The sequence below is a fragment of the Bubalus kerabau genome, chromosome 11 (assembly GCF_029407905.1).
Source record: "Bubalus kerabau isolate K-KA32 ecotype Philippines breed swamp buffalo chromosome 11, PCC_UOA_SB_1v2, whole genome shotgun sequence".
In the NCBI taxonomy this organism is placed as follows: domain Eukaryota; kingdom Metazoa; phylum Chordata; class Mammalia; order Artiodactyla; family Bovidae; genus Bubalus; species Bubalus kerabau.
The window spans coordinates 99,177,936-99,195,639 of NC_073634.1; the positions used below are offsets into that span (position 1 = coordinate 99,177,936).

General features: G+C 44.4%; 1 protein-coding gene across 15 annotated transcripts in view; it reads right to left on the reverse strand.

Annotated features, from left to right (window-relative positions):
• The window catches only part of MAPKAP1 (MAPK associated protein 1), a 233,740-nt gene that overhangs the window by 63,323 nt on the left and 152,713 nt on the right, over positions 1–17,704 (reverse strand). Inside the window, exon 9 of one of the 15 annotated variants that reach the window (XM_055541154.1) lies at positions 7,631–8,118. The exons of 13 other annotated variants lie outside the window; for them this stretch is intronic. In XM_055541154.1, coding sequence (XP_055397129.1) covers positions 7,916–8,118 — 203 coding nt within the window. In that variant the 3' untranslated portion in view covers positions 7,631–7,915. Of the gene's footprint in view, positions 1–7,630; positions 8,119–11,552; positions 11,856–17,704 lie in introns of those variants that run through there. One more of the 15 variants, XM_055541159.1, reaches the window with a different exon arrangement.

A 17,704-nucleotide genomic window follows, 5' to 3' on the forward strand; every position in this document is an offset into this window, starting at 1 on the left:
TTCATTTTTTTAATGACAGTCAAATGTGGGAATAACCCAGACCTAACAACTGGTGGTTCATATGATAAAGAATCTGCCTGCAACACAGAAGACCCAGGTTCAATCCCTGGGTTGGGAAGATCCTCTGGAGAAGGAAACGGCAACCGATTCCAGTAGTCTTGCCAGAACTCCATGGACAGAGGAGCCAGATGGGCTACAGTCCACGGAGTTGCAAAGAGTTGGACACGACTGAGCGACTCTGAGACTCCAACAGGGAGGCTAGTTAAACAAAATATTGTGAAATACAATGAAGATATTAAGATATTAAGAGTGATGTTGCAAAAGTATTTGATTTTATCAAACATGTTTATAATATGCTAGTTTATGAAAAATTATAATACAACATGTGTAAGATGATTTCAATTATGAAAAATATATGTAAAGTAATGGGGGGTGTACTGGAAGGTTACTTCCAAAAGGTGAACAGTGATTACACTGGAGAGTGTAATGATGACTGTTTTTATTTCTCCTTAGTGGTTTCCTGTATTTTTCAAATTTCCTATAACAACTTAAATAAAAGCTACTTTTATTTATCATTTTAAAAACATTATATCTACTTATAAGTCCTCCAGTTTCTTACTATGCCATTTTTCTGAGGATACTTTAACTACCACACACTGTGGCATCTCCAATAGGTCTTTCGTTTGCAATACTTTAATCAAAACTAGACATTATCTGTTTACGTAGATCAATGCTTTCATCTTTAGTAACCTTGTAACCTGGCATGGTCACTCTGAGCACAGCATATAGGCTTTTGGGTGTCTAGAGCTGCTTGCCTACCTGACAGGTAGATAGTAAGCAAGCCACCCTCTTCCTGCTTCTGGGAGCCAAGGCCTGGCTGCTTGAGGGTGTACTTCAGGCTGGTCTCCTTCGTACACTTTTTCCTTTTGGTCTCTGTGGCTGCCTGGGAAACATGGATGAGGGAAACCAGGGGAGGCAGGGAGTACTACCAAGGGTCCCTTATCACTAAACACAGGTCCCTGCATCACTCTCTAAGCCATAAATGCCATCATTCCATATTTACTTTCTTGTTTCTTGAGTTCTGTAGATTTTTCTACAAAAATAATTTGTTTCCTAAAAGTTGCTGGAGGACTTTCTCCTTGAGCCTAGTATCATGACGATTCTAAATTGCCGCATGGCCATTATACACCAAGCACTCCGCATATGTTACCCTACTAAATCCTCACAGCAACTCTGAGAGGCAGATATTACTACCCTCATTTGACAGATTGGGACCCTGAAGTGAGGGATCATGCAACCAGTCTAAGATCACACGGGTAGGAAGCAGGATGGGGGAACGTAACCAAGGGTCTTTGGCACTAAAGCCTATGTATTTTTGAAGCTTTCTTCCTTTAACAAACTATAAATGACTGACCTATATTAAAAAAAAACAAACCCATAGTTTATACCATAAGTATATATTTTTGGTAGCTCTGTGGGTTCATTTGGGTTCTAAATTATTTGTGGTTTCTATACACTCATTTCTACAATAGATGATCTGAAATAATTATTTTAGTGAAATTCACAAGTGCTAAGTATCCCATGCTCTATCCAGGTTCCTTAGGAATACAGGCTGACCTTATTCTGCCATCTGTCCAGGAAGATCCTCTCCCCATCTTTCTTAAGAATATTCCTACATATGTACAGTTTTTTAAGTAACTAAAATGTCGAGCATAATCTTTTGCCTTCAGTTCTCCAAGGTCGTCCACAAAAACTAAGAACAACTTGCTAACCCACTTCTGAACCTGGCAAATGACAGATGGGTCTTAACTTTGGGGAGCGGAGGCTAGTTAAGCTGTAGATGAGACTCCAGATCTGGACCCAAATAGAAAACTGCCTATTACAAATCTCAATTTCTCTCATGATTCTTGCCTGAATGCTGGATAAGACAGCTCATAGAGAAAGACCGTTTTACACGTTTTCTTCTGAAAAGGCCAAACTGATAAACTTTAGGTCATACAGTGTAATGAGAGGCAGGGGATATATGAGAAGCAATATAGCCTGATGATGAAGGGCACACACTTGGGGCTAGATTGCCCCGGTCTAGTCCTGGCTGAGAAACGCAGCTCTGCGACTTTGGGCCAACTTACTTAACCTCTCTGTTTCTTCATCTATAAAATGGGGATAATGCTAGCAGCTACTACTTTATAGGTCTGAGGATTCTGTAAGTTAATAGTTATAAAGCAGTTAGAACAGAACATTAATAGTGTCATTTAAGCTTCCACCATGGTCATCCACATTATCCGACTTTTAGAAGAGATCATAACAGAGAACAAGGTCTACTATGTGCTAGGCACTGCGGTCGGCCTTTCATATACCTCATCTCTTTCACTCTTGATTATCTTAGGATGTAAAGAGTACAAATTCCATTTTATAGAGGAAGAAATCATGACTTACAGAGGCTAAATAACTTGCTCAATGTCCCACAGGAAGTGGCGGACTCAGTCTGACTTCTTACCTCAGACTGCCCAGGCCTGTGGTCTACACATTACACATGGATGTAGTGTCTCACTTGTATGTTCTTAATAAATGTCTGTTGATGATAATCGAGATTATAACAACCCAGACCTACTATATATCAAACACTAGTTTCTATCAAATGTTAATTTGATTTTCAGGCAGCTGACACAGGAGGATAGGAAAAACAGCAGCCAAAAGCCGTTTTATAAAGACAAGCTGTGAGGTCAGTTTCCATTAACATACTTTTGCCAAAGAAGTGATTATATAAAAATATGAGGCTCTTTCACACCAAACACGACATCGTTTTCAAGGCAATATCCACCCTTTGGAAAGGTTTGTAAAATGTCACAGCTGTGCACGGAGTTCCATCCCCTTTCCCTCACAGCAGAGAGGAATGCAAAAGGAAGACTGTGGGAAGCAGTTACTCTGCAGAGACGAGAAAACCTGCTTAGGCATTCTGATGATGTATTTATTGCAGTAAAACCATGTCACCGAATGGTCTAGGAACAAAATACTGCTCTGGGCACTTAGGGAGGGCTCCAAGTTATAATACCCAGGCAGGATTTTTATGGGATTTTGTAAACCCAAAGCAAACATCTTAGGATGTAAGTTTCGAAGGAAATCTGTAGTATCTGTTGGATGGTGGATATATGCTCAGTTCAGCTTCCTCAATGCCTTTTCTTTAATTCTCGCCTGAAATGTAAAAGCATTTGGCATGTCCTTACTTAACAGCTAAGGGCCAGCTGAGGGCTGAAATCCAACAGGAAGTAAGGGCAAAAGCCTGAAGAGTGAAGAGACAGAAGCCACACCATCGTCACGATCATTCTGCATCTTACTTCTAAAGACCCACGGAAGAAATCTCCTTCAGATCTAGCGGGAAATGCTGTAGTTCCTCAGAGCAACTGGCGTGTTTGTACCTTTAGACAGTTTAACATAAATCTGGCAACTAACTGATACTGTATTCCTTTCTCCTTTGCCTACGAGGAAGCTCAGCACTAAATGTGTGATGACTGAACACGCATTTCTGGGTCAGTTAAACCTCCAGACCTTTATTTTCCTTTTCTTTCAGGGAGTTTTCCAATTCATGCATTTTTTTATCCCTTTAGTGTATCTATTCCAACTGCTTTTCAAATTGAAGTAGGACATAAATGAATTAACCTATCATTATTATTGCTGAACATTAGAACAGGTAGAAGGCCCACCTATCTGGAGAATGATAAAGGAAAAGGCTGAACACTTTCAGGGATGTGCCTTCATGTTATTTTTCATCTTTTAGCTTGAAGAGCAGCTTTAATCTGAAAGAGCTGCTTGCAGCCAGAAAAAGTTAAGTATGAACAAATAAGAGGAAGGGGTTTTGAATAGAAAACTCCGGTGTCTGTACCCTCTCACTGTGCGTTCTGGGGAAGTAACAATCTCTGTGTATTGTACCTGAGAAGGGTGCTGTGAGGATTAGAGGGGCTCCGTGGCAGCCGCTGTTACTGCTAGAACAGGCTGGGTGGAGCAGGAACTGCTGCAGGAGGCTTAGGCAGGTCCCGAGCCTCAGAGTCACAAGCTAACAGCCCCGTTAAGGGATGATACAGGGTGGTGGGGAATGCTGGCATCAAGCAGACGTCCGCATCCTTTCTCACGTGTGTCTGAGGTAGGAGTACGGGTGGGAGAGCAGGCAGATCTATTTAAACAAGCTTGCTTTTAAGCTACGGGCAGGATTTGAGATTAGAGACTTGCTCAGCAGCCAGGATTCCTAAAGTTCCTTAGTCTCTGTGGTCCTAAGAATACAGTCTAAAAATGATGAGTACCTACCATCCCCATCAAACAAACCACGGCAGCACAGATACCAAAAGATATGTGATGTTGCCATGCCATCCATACATTCACCTAGAAACACTTCAGTCGCACTGCAACAACAGTGTCCCAGACACAGAGATGAATAATCGGTGATTCCTGACCTCCTGCAGGCTGGGGGAGGTGGCAGGACACACATGAGCAGATAAAACTATCAAAGAGCCCCAGCCAGTGATCTTCCCCAGGTCAGGACAGGTGCTGTGGGAATCCAGAAGAGGGGACAATGAACTGCCCCTTCTCTGAGGTGGACACATCTGAACTGAGTCTTGACGCAGAGCTGGGAGCTGGGAGAAGAAGGGGGAAGTAGTGCATTCCTCTAAAAAGGAACAGAATGTGCAAAGGCAAGGAAGTACTGAAGAGCCCCCTGCCTGGGGCCCAGAGCAAATTCAGTGGAGAAAAGGCCTGGGTTCTGTGGGGGTTCAAGGGGAAGCCGGGGCTAGGAGGCTTGGCCCAGAATGTTGGTCAAAGTCTAAGTTTTCTCTTATAAGCAACAGATGCTAACAGAGCAGGGAAGTGACACAATCAGCTTTCTATTTGGGCACACTTCTCCTGGTGGCTCTGTCAACAGTGGGCTGAGAAGCCTGGTGGCAGGGAGGCCCACAAGAGGCACGCTGTGCCAAGCCTTGTCTGATCTGTGCCAGGGGCCAGCTGAATCCCGAGTTCCTCACTGAGCCAAAGCCATCACGAACAAGCTGATGCTGTCAATATCCAAGCTCAGAACCAACATCAGCTACCTAAAATGTTTGCATTTAGTGTCAGCTCCATCGCTTGTAACTCTTCCTCTAGGAGTGACTATAATCATTTTCTGTTTGATCTTAATATAAGCACTGAATTATATTCAAGTGATAACCACTGTAGCTTATACCCCCTCTGAGGCTTGGATTGGATCATTTAGAATTTAAATAATAAGAAAGGAACAAGCTGACATGACAATAAGGTCACACTTCAGCCTCTTCTGAGCCAATACACAATTTGCTCTCAGTGAAACAGCCGAATATAATCAAATTAAATACAATTCCTATTACAAAAGAAGAAAGACCAAGGCTGTTCCAATAAACCAATTCTCCTGCCTAGTTAAACTGCAAAACCTTCAGGAAAGGTTTTGAAAGCATGACCCATCAGTTCTAATTTTTAAAACTTATCCTTTCAGTCAAGACTAGAAAAAGGCCCATTCCAACTTTTATCTTTACTATAAAGTGCTGTTATCTTGGCCTGATGTCAGGAGCTCTATCTCTCTTTCTGCTGACAAGCAGAGACGAGAAAGATAAGATTGGAAACGAATCTCACTTCTCTGAGTAAATAAATAATCAATACTCATCTAAATGTAAATGAGAAGGTAGCCCCCTCTGATAACAGCACTCTTATCAGAGAGCCAATTTTCTTCAGACATTTGGCCTCAACCAAATCACCATCATTCAGCCCCAGCCTAATGGCAAAAAATCGTAACTAAATTGAACCGATCACCAGAGATCAACTAAGTTCGGGCCTGGCCACTTCAGGTTCAAATGTTTGGGAATGCAATTCTGCCCCCATTAACTTTCAATAGCAATGAAGAACAGACCGGTCGAGGGGCCAGTGTGGGCAATAAACAAACCCCAGAAAGGGGGCAGCCAGAGGATGAGCAGGAGTGGGTTTAAGTGTTCAAACAACATTGTAACTGGAGTGAACCCCAAAACTGTGAAGAAAGGCTGCTATAATGGGGTGGGAGATAGCATGCTTGCCTATTGTCAAAGGCTTGGTAGAAACTGAGAAGACATTTAAACTTTATTAAGCTTTATGAACGCAAAGGTAAATACAGGGGAAAAAAGATATTAAAAAGCTACAGAAGCTAAAAATAACCTAAATGTTGGAATGATCAATTTCCTCCAACTAATTTGTATCTGACTTAGATCTGACCCCGCAGTGCTGCGCTGACCTGATTTTACTGAAATAAGACGCCGTCTACAAGACAAATCGCTTTAAAACCACGGCACTGGGGTTTCCATTTCTTTGCTGCAAGACTCAATTCACTGCTGATGAGAGTATTGGGGAAATTATGACCATTATTGATAGGGCAGCAAAACCACTTTCACACAGTCGTCTTCACGTCGACAGAAAGCTTGCACCGGACCATTAATGAAGGTGTCAGCTAGAACCAGAAATTAAAGACAAAGGCTGGGGAAGGACTAATTTTTAGAGCACGTTAAGGATACTGGACACACAGAAGCAGCAGCCATCCATCCTCTGAGGAGTAACAGAGCCTAAACAAGCTCCAGCTGGGGACAAGGCAACTCGGCCTCCAAACAGGGGGGAAAAAGTGCTTCTTTTTGCCTGGCCCTGGAGTTCTGAGAGCATAAGCGCTCAACATTATTGGCTTTAAATCTTTCCCAGACAAAGGAGGACATGTCTGGTGTGAGACAGAACTATTCAAAGTGTAACCATCTTGATAGATCTGTTCTTGTTTTTTTTGTGATTAGCAGTAATCTTATACCAGGATGTGTACAGGACTACTTGTACATCCCAGCCAAAAAATTCGTATGTATCCTGGCTCCTCTCATACTTCTTCAGAGCAGTTCCTCAGAGCTAGGTGAGAGGCTATCTGCCAGGGGACAGTAAGATCCCCAAGTAGAACCGAAACTCACTGTTCAAAACAAAAAGAGGCAAGAACAAAGTGTAACCCTCCCTGTTCTTGTTGTGAGCATCTAATCCTAGAAGGTGGACACCGGGTAGTTAAAGTTTGAGTTTTGGAGTTTAAAAGACTTGGGTTAAAATCTCGGCTCTTTTACAAAGGCTCTGTGACACCAGGCAAATAAGTTGGTCTAAACCTTCGTGGAGTAATTGTAAAGATTACACAGAACACAGTGCCTAGGATGTAATAAGCACTCAGCAAATGTCAGCTGTTATACTGCTATGCAAGTTTAAACAAAATCATCAATTTGCTCTTTTAGAGTATAACAACAGTGACTGACATTGAGGACTTACCTGCATTAATTTTCTGAGGCAGGCCCTATTCTAAGCCCATTTTATGGAGGAGGAAAACACACAGAGTGGTTAAGCCACGTGCCCACAGTGAGGCCAGGAGGAGAATCCAGGTGTGTGAGTACAGGCTTGTGCTCTTAACCACACTGCTATGCTGTGTTCCAGGAAGAGCTTTCTACAATCTTATTGAATTTGGGGTTAGAAAAAAAGAATTGTAAGGTTGAGAGAATTTATCCGTTCAGAAAGGAGTGAAGACACTGGGTGGGAGACCAGGAGGAAGAGAGAGTGGGCAGTGGGTCTCGAGGGGCTGAAACCGAGAGCCCCTCAGCCCTCACGCAGGCACCTATCTGCTGAGTGCTTAAAGAGAGCGTCATCTGCGTGCCCCGACTTTGCTGGGGGGAGGGGGCCTCTTTCCAAGTTAAATGATTTACAGAGTTACTGCCTCAATCCACAGTTCTGAAAGTGTGATTTCTTTAGGGTTTAACTATACCCATTTCTAGTCTTGTTACAACTTTTTTATTGCGATAGAAAACATTTACTGGAAATATGTTACTGCTATTACCAGGTCATAAAATAAAAAGAAAAATAGTTTATGTATTGCCATCATTTCCAATCATCAATCAGAAAGTGCCAAGAGGAGGAAAGGAAAGGGCGTGCAGCTGAGATTTTCTTCTTTGTGTAGGAGAAAATGCAAGAGCACCATAATTCTTTGGAACAAATTTCTTCTTGAACACCCAGCCTCGCAGAAGGGCTCCTGAGAGGGGTCGGAAGGCACACCTTTGGGCAGCTCCCCTCCTCTCTGCAGCCCTGTCCGACTCCCTGTCAGAATTAAGAAGAGCGCTTTAATCACCTCTTCGGGGCGGTGTTCCTCTCAGTGCCCGGGGCAGGCTGTATTAGAAGCACTGATATCCATTTGTCATTGTCCTCCTCTGCCCCCTTGCCCCAAGTCAGGGCACTCTGAAGATGAGGGTGGGATTTTTTAAAAATCCAACTCAGGACTTCCAGTGGTCCAGTGGTTAAGACTCCATGCTTCCAATGCAGGGGGTGGAGGTTTGATCCCTGGTTGGGAACTAAGATCCCACATGCCTCAAAGTGCAGCCAAAAGAAGGAAAAAAAAAACCAAAAAAGTTAAAACCCCAACTCTACTCCCAGAGCTCCAGCACAGCCAATGGACTCTTTGTAGGTACTCAGGGGCAATGGTGGTTTCCTCTGTTAAACAGAATGACTGCAACAAGGCGCCATTTAAAACTGAATTACCCCACAAGGGCTTCCCTGGGGGCTCAGTGGTGAAGAACCCGCCTGCCAGTGCAGGACATGCAGGTTCCATCCCTGGGTGGGGAAGATCCCCTGGAGAAGGAAATGGCAACCCACTCCAGGATTCTTGCCTGCAGAGTTCCATGGACAGAGGAGCCTGGGGGACTAGAGTCCAAGGGGTCACTAAGAGTCAGACTGAGTGATAACACACACCAGTATTCTTGCCTGGGAAACCCCAAGGACAGAGAAGCCTCGTGGGCTACAGTCAATGGGGTCGCAAAAGAGTTGGACGTGACTGAGTGACTGAACAACAATGACCCACAAAGGAATCTAGCCTAGGAAATATGATTCCAAGCACATGATGATGTGTGTTCAAAGATGTTCACTGTAGCACTGTTTTAACACTAAAAAGTGCACACAATTTAAATATCCTCTAATAGGAAACTACAAAGTAAATACAGTATATCTGTATACTGGGATGTTATGGAGCTGTTAAAAAATTAAGCTTAAGTTAATAAGACATGGGAAGATTACTTTGATATACTATTAGATTTAAAAAGATACAGAAGGTATAGCACATGCTCCATTTTAATAAAGTAAACCCCCAGCTGCATGTGTATTTACATGTGTGTGTGCACGCATGTTTGTTGATAACACTTACACATACAAACATAATCTGGAAGGCTGTGAGTCAAACTGTTCTCAAGGTTATTCTGTTAGAATTACATCAGGGGTACGGTGAGGCAGTAGCAAAGGTGAAGGCTTTTGCTTTCTTTACAGATTTCTATCTTGTTTGGCTTTTTCACAGAGGGCATATATTAGTAATACTTCCCTTGTGGCTCAGTTGGTAAAGAATTCGCCTGCAATGAGGGAGACCTGGGTTCGATCCCTGGGTTGGGAAGATCCCCTGGAGAAGGTAAAGGCTACCCACTTCAGTATTCTGGCCTGGAGAGTTCCATGGACTGTATAGTCCATGGGGTCACAAAGAGTTGGACACGACTGAGTGACTTTCACTGTAATTAAAAATCCAATTTTAAAAAATGAGGTTGAATAACCTTAGCGATGATTCCGGCAGGACCAGACTAGGGACTGAGGCCCCTGGAGCCTCCCTTCAGATGATGTGGGCTCAGTGGTTGCTGGAGAGCCAGGAACTAAAATGGCACAGAGCCTGTTTAGCAGCTCCCGTGGTCCTAAGTCAAGCCATGGAGTGGGCCCCAGAGGTTTCCGGAGCTGTTCAAAGGAGCTGAGCAGCAAAGGTGAAGATGAATCAAGCATCTGAGGCTGGCTGCTAGTGCCCAGAGACCATTCCCAAAGAGAGCCAATGACCACAGACTGAGGGTCACACTGCCCACCCCATACCTGCCCTGTCCTCCTCGTGGATTCCAGACAGTATTATGGAAAACCAACAGGGATCCCATACTGTCTGTCTGGCCTATTCAACCCCCTCCTGGGGCAGTCCTGATGCCTTCCTCAGCTCAGGCTTTGAGACGAGGTGGGTGTCAGGAGTCCATCCCTGCAGCCGGGGGTAGGGAGAAGGTCTGATCTGATTTCTGCTCTAGGCTCAACTGTGTGTGTGTGTGTGTGTGTGTGTGTGTGTGTGTGGCTCAACTGTGTGTGTGTGTGTGTGTGTGTGTGTGTGTGTGTGTGTGTCCGTCCGTCCAGGGGTTCCCTGACCCCCAAACCATTTGAGAGGGTATGGTGTAACAGCTGTAAGCCAGACTGCTTGGGTTTGAATTTTCAGCTCCACCACTTATTAGCTGTGTGACCCTGAGCAATTTACCTTTCTGTGCCTGACTTTCACATCTGTAAAAGGGGGATAACAACAAAACCTAGCTCTTCAGAGTTGTTCCAAGGATCCACTAAGTCACGTGCCTGGATTGCTGCTTCTGCTTTCCAAGCAGCACTCAGAGAGACAGAGCGAGAAGCGGGTGTTTCTAGCTCTCCAGAAAGGGCTGCAACCTCTAGGTCTGCCACACTGGTCTCATTTCCCTCTTCTCCACCTCCCACCTAATGACATAATAATCTAGAAATATCCTCTAAAACTAGGCCGTTTCAACCCACTGTGCCTCTGTCTGGAATGATCTCTACTTCACTCTTCCAGCACTCATGCTCTCCTACTCGAGGAGTCCAAGTTCTGCCCAGGTGCCACTGCCTGATTTCTTTATGAGGCTCATTCTAAAAAGATCTCTGGATGGGCCTGTCTCTCATACTTTCCACGCGGCCACTGGGTGGGGGGGAGCACATTTCCATGGTCCTGCATTCCCAGGATGGCTGAGGCACCAGGATGGTTGTATTTGACGATGAACCTGAAGCTCAGCTGGCCTGCCCACCATCCAAACCATCTGACTTGAAGCTCCACCTCCATTGGATTCCAAACGTCTCCTTTGGTTGGAGACTCCCAGCAGTGCCCCAAACCTGAATGGGTTTCCTGGGGATGGATGGAGCTAGGGTGGCTAAAGCTGAGCCACTTGGCTGCTTTGGATACTGGCTGGAGAACAGAAGACCACCACTGACCCAGGCCAGTCCTACCTCTTAGTCAGTCTGTTTCCTCATCCAGGCCCTTCTTCTCTAGCCACAGCAACTGTGTCTGAACATCAGAACGAGAAGAGGGAGGGCCTGGACAACCTAAAACTTCAGAACATGGAAAAGGCTGGAAGCCACTGGAGAGCAGCCTTGCACACATCAGTTCAGGCAGGGAGGGTGGTGCAGGGCCAGACACTCTGCCACCCTGAGAAGTCCTAGAGTCCATAATCTGTCCCCACCCAGCTGGTGTGGGTGTACTTCCCTTTGGAGAAAGGAGGCCAGATGTTACTTGTAAAAAAAAAAAGAAATATTTTTTCTTCCTTCAAATCCAGATATCACTTGTTAGAGAGAATGGAAACCTTTAACACTGTCCCTTAGCGTCCAATTTTTCAACCCAATCTGTTTCTCTTAACTCAAGTCACTGTGACATTACCAAATTTTACATACAGTTATCTGTTGCTCTGTAAAGAAATACAGATGGTTTTGTGGAAATAAACAGTCATTTATTTTAAACAATTGTAAAATAGTTTATGGAAACCAGTGGGGTAATGCATTCAAATAAATGCCAAAACTGGTTGATGGGGAGCCAGGGTGCTAAATCACACTGCTGAGGAATTCAGCTGTGGGGAACAGATAGTAAATCCAGAGTGACAGAATTTCCCGTGATGGCAAAGGTTTCTGACATTCAGTCCAGAACTCAAAAACCGCAGCAGTTCAAACCCATTTTCCTTAACACAGCCTTGACAGCCAGTGAAATTAGTGAATTTAGTCACAAGCACCTAAGAACAAAAACAAAAGAAACAGACAAAAAGGAGACTTCATTTGTCTGCAGCCTTTTCTGAACCATATAAAAGCAGGGACTCCAACCTGAGTCAATGGAGAGCAGGCTAAGGGCCAACTGTTCTCCATCACCAGATGTTATGATACAGTGGAATCTGGGGCTTCACACTCAAAGCTGCTTACACCAGAGACTGGCTTGGGTGAATAACACCCTCTCTGAACCCGTCTCCTCCTCTGTAACATGAGGGTAATAGTTGCACGTACCTGACAGGCTGTTAAGCAGACGCAGTGAAGCCCCTGGAGTGACGGCGTTCTGTAAACAAAACTGGCGCCCATGGCCCTGGTGGAAGGGGTTCTAGCCCAGAGAGGGACAGCAGGCTGCAGGTTTCTTAGGGGTCTCCACCAACTCCCCCAAGGAAGCACCACTGACAGGGGATGGCTTGGGCCTGCCTTTTGTGGGAAGGGAGAGAACTCCGAGCACTTTTCTGCTTCTAATTTTATAAGACAATTAACTGTAAACTCATTAACCTTCCCTTCTCAAACCTTTTCCTTGTAACTGGGTTTCCAATGATGATACCATGAGCCTCCCAATAATTAACTCAGTCGTTTGTTGAACATTTACTGAACTCCTACCACGTGCCTGGGCTTCCCTGGTGGCTCAGAGGGTAAAGCGTCTGACTGCAATGTGGGAGACCTGGGTTCGATCCCAGGGTCAGGAAGACCCCCTGGAAAAGGAAATGGCAACCCACTCCAGTACTCTTGCCTGGAAAATCCCATGGACAGAGAAGCCTGGTGGGCTACAGTCCATGGGATCGCAAAAAGTCGGACACGACTAAGCAACTTCATTATACCACGTGCCATGCCCTGGGCTAGACACGACAGACGGAAAGGCGAAGCAGACTGATTCTGGCCTTTGAGGGTCTGGCACAGTGAACAAAGCCCCTCAAGTTTGGAATATTCCTCATTTAGCCGTCCTCCTTGCTGCTGACATTAGGTCAGCCCCAAGTTCCACAGACTCTATCCACTCACCAAGTCTTCCTGGCATGCTTATCACCCAGCCCAAGGGACGGTCTCCCAAGCTGCCTCCAGCGATCCATTACCCTACCTTTTCATCAGAGGGTGCCTTCTGGAGTCAAACTCTGAAGGTTATCTCTTCCATGCTTAAAATCCTTTACAGGGGTGGGATGAATTGGGAGATTGGGATTGACGTACACAAGCTATCATGTGTAAAGTAGCTAGCTAGTGGGAACCTGCTGTATAGCATAGGGAGCTCAGCTCGGTGTTCTGTGATTACCTAGATGGGTAGGATGGGGCTGAGTGGGAGGGAGGTTGAAGAGAGTGAGGATATATGTATACACATAGCTGATTCACTTTGTTGTACGTTAGAAACTGACACACTATTGTAAAGCAACTATTAATAAACCCCAATTAAAAAAAATTCTTTCACAACCTCCCCACAGCCAACTGTTCAGCCTACTCTCCAAACCGTCTATCCATCTTAATTTCTTGTTCTTCTATGTTCTCTGTGATCCAGCCAAACACATCTCCTCACTATCTGCTGTACACACTTCATGGTCTCCCACCTCCACGTCACTGCCGGGCCATTCCCTTCACCCATGCTGCCTGTCCCTCCAGTCTGTCAACGCCCACCCCCCCCCTTACAGTTAGCCCCCAAGTATAATCTGGGCTCTACAACGGGACAAGTTGTACCACTTCACACCTCTGGGCTCTGCTGCAGGCCAAGAATTTTGCAATCCCAGGCCAAAGTGCAAAATCAAGACTTCCTTTCTTTTCATTTACTGTTGGACTTCAGGTCTCACTCAAGTACCTCACTGCTCTTGATCTCGGCCCAGCCCTGTCCAGGACCCTGCCCCCAGGCCTGGTCCCACCAGGTTCTCAGTGCGCCTCTCTGAAAATCCTGCTTGCCTTGCTACCCACCTGCCGAGATTTCCGTGTTCATAAATTACACATTTAATTTATCTGAATTCAATCACACGTGCTTGACAAAAATGAGGGGAAAAAGACAGGGGACACATGACCAAGACAATACCTGAAATTGTTTGGAGAATTCTACTTGCTGTGACCCAATGGGGAGTGAGTGTGAGGCAACTAATTTATTTTTGCAACTACTGGACTTGGCAAATGTGTGACGAGTGACTAAATGAATTAATTGGGTAGATGGTGGTGTCTTAGTTCTCCAGTTCCCTTACAGTGTGAGCCTCTTTCGGTGTCAAATTTGACTTTAGTATTTAAATACATGTACTTATAGTTTTCATCTGTTCTAATGCTAGAGAAAAAAGCTAGCTGTATTTCAATTCAATGAAAAACCACAGAATACTGGCCTTTGACAGGAATTTTTCAGAATCTTTTTCCTAGAGGTCATTTTGACAGTAGGATTTTTGCTTCCTTGTTGCCTCTGTGACTTAACTCTGTCAGGACAGGACCTGTACTGCTGTCCCTGGATGCTGAACATCATCTGTTTCCTGGTCCCGGCTGCCTGTGGTTCCCCCTTAGTCGTGTAGTCCTTGGGTATCGACCACCCATTTACCCTGCTCACTGTTCTGGGGAGTCAGATCCTTCACAAATGGGCTCCATCTGCCAATCCAGTTCCTCTCTGCCTGTCCACCTTCCTTCTAACCACCTCTGTACCAACCAGGGCTGTGCTTTAAGTCAGGACACAAGCCTTTAGTAAGCACTTTTCTTAGCTAGTATCCTGTCTGGATCCATAATACTCAAGTGGGCTCTTGTCTCAGTATCTTCCATTAGATGGGTAAGACCTTAATGGCAGGGCTCAAATGCCAGCTCCACCAAGCTTTAAGATCTTGGGACACACACACACACACACACACACACACACACAGGACTACTACTTAGTCATAAAAAAAGATGAAACCCTGCCATTTGCAAAAACATGAATGGGCTTTGAGGGTATCAAGCTAAGTGAAATAAGTCGGCCAGAAAAAAACAAATACTGTACGATTTCACTCATACATGGAATTTAAAAACAAACATAAAATAACAAAGTAAATGAACAAACCAAACAAAAACTTACAGATACAGAGAAAAGAACAGGAGCTACCAGAGGGGAAGTGGGGGTGGGGAGGGCAAAACAGGTAAAGAGCACCAACTGTATGGTGATGAATGGAAACTAAATTTTTGGTGGTGAGCTTGCTGTACTGTACACAGAAGTAGAAATATAATGTAATCAAAATGTTATAAACAAATGTTACCTTGCTAAAAAAAAAAGACCTTGGGAAAATTACTCAAGGACTGTAAATACTGTTTCTTCATCTCTAAATTGGAGATAATGGTAATTATTAACTCACGAGGTTGTTTTACAGATGAAATAATAATGTATATAAAGCACTGAGCCTGGCACATAGTAAGTGCTCAATAAATGGCAACTATTTATTTTTACATTAATACAATTTTGCACACTTTACAATGTTCAACTGTGAAGCCATCAAACAGGTAGGAAGCTGTTTTACTTTAGGCCAATTGTGACTTATAACCTAAGATGTTAAAATATGCTCCTGCTTGTGCTAAATACGCGAAACAAAAAGGTAAAAGCAATGGAAAAAATGGCAGCAGAGGAGTCGCGGCTGCCAGCCATTTTCCTTTCTGGGAGGTTTCCCTTTTGTTAGATCTACTATCTGGGAGCTGGCTGCCCTGCTGGCTCTCCGTTTGCCTTGCTAATAGCAGTAAATCCAGCAGCTTCTGCGGCAGCTCCTGTCTCCTTCAGCTGACTCGGAGACCAATCAGCGTTTCCTCTCTGCTAATGTCAGATGTTCCCTGGGAAGTCCCGCTGAAGACAAAATTTATGACAAAAGTTTCTCCAGCTTTTAACCCTTCTGCATATCCAGCCCCAGATGCAGAGTGCTCCATAGGAATGCCAGGTCATTCCTACATGTGCAGGCCTATGTTCTCACTGATGCTGTGCTGCTCTGACAAGGGGCCTCAGACCCCTGGAAAAGCTCAAACGAGCAGCTGGGCAGACAGATGCACACATTCTGGGCCATACCTAACGTGGACTAAATTTGAGCTGGGTTCTTTAGCAGCTAGAGTCTCTACCAAACCAAGACTCGAAGCAGTCATACACATAAAAAACACGTGCTATCACAAAATTCTGAGTATGACTGGGTCTCATAACAGTGAAACTGAGGGAAGGGACAGAACTAATATTTATTGAGTAATAAAATAATAACAGCTAAGTGTTTGCTGTTTGATATGGATCTCTATCGAATTCTCTAAACAATGCCATGAAGAAAATACTATTAATATTCTCATTTATAGATGAGGAAGGGCTTCCCAGGTGGCCAGTGGGTAGAGAATCTGCCTGCAATGCAGGAGATGCAAAAGGTGTGGGGTTTGATACCTGGGTTGGGAAGATCCCCTGAAGGAGGGAATGGCAAGCCATTACTGTATTCTTGCCTGGACCATCTCATGGACAGAGGAGTCTGGAGGGTTACAGTCCACAGGGTTGCAAAGAGTCAGACAAGACTGAAGTGACTGAGCATGCAAGCACACAGAGGAAAATGAAGTTCAAAGGAGCTAAGTGACTTACCAAGCAGCTAAAAAGAGTAACCAGAGCAGGAGTGGAACCAGGGAGATGTTTATAGAACCCAGGGATTAAGCTTTGCAGTTAAGACTGCCAACAAGCAGCCTGTGATCTAGCTGTGACTTTATTTTATTGAAGATCAAACTAAGGCAAGAAACTCGAGAGTGGGAGGACAACATGCCCACGGTCACCCAACTCGCAGTGGCAGCGAACTTTAAGCCAGTAAGGGAGGCCTGCTTCTGCTTAGTAACAGCCACACCCTGAAAGCAACCCTCCCAAGGGCTGCGGAGGAGGACAGCATGCAGCTTCAGGCTTTGGGAAGACAGCGGGTGGCACTCCACAGTCTCTTCAGCTGGAGAGGGAACAACGGCTGGGAGGCCCCGGCTCACTGGCGAAGGCAGCCGGAGAACAGCAGCCCTGCCAGGCCCTTACAGACCTTATGTTCCTGGCACAGAAGAAGGGTCTCATCACAGGGTTTTCATTGTAAGAATGTAACTGGGACAGCTACATTCTAGTTCAATGGGCCTTTCTATGACCTCTTTGCCACCTCTCCACGGAAGTTAAACGACAAACTTAAACAGATTTGTAGATCCAATAAACCCATTTTTGTCTCAATTTAAAAAAAAGGGGGGAAAAAACAGTCCAAATGAACATGTGACAGCTGTTTGGGAGTCTAATGTTATGGAAAAGCAGCTGTTTTCATTTATATTTGAGGTATTAGTCACTCTTAGAATGGGACAGAGTAACTCAGCTAATAGTTTCTGCTTTAACCTACGGAAAATACAGGTCACAGAGACAAGATGTTGGCAAAATCACAGTGTAAGTTACACTCATATAACGTTTTGGTCTTAAAAGGTTTGGAGATGCAACTATTTAATAACGATGTTCTCATAGGAAACTGACATCCAGCCCAATGAAATGGACGGTGGCTTTTGGGAAACAGGAAGTTTCCAAGTAGAGAAAGTCCACATAAGTAAGAGACAGAAAGAGAAAGCTTTTTAAGCTCTAGAATTTGAAAGTCATTTTTTTTTTTTTACAAATTTTAAAAACTACCCTTACTCTTATCAAAGTAACCTATATCTACAGTTTTATAATTCTAATACTACAAGTCCTGTAACAAAAAGCAGTTAATTCCCTGCCCATCCCTGAGCCTGTCCTTAGAGGCAGTCAGCTTAAATGTTTTTGGTTATTTCTTCTGGTACTGACTTTTATATTCCTTTTTAGCATTCCTATTCAGTTGTTTTAGACATTATTATAAGTATCAGACACTACCTCTTAATGGCTGCTAAA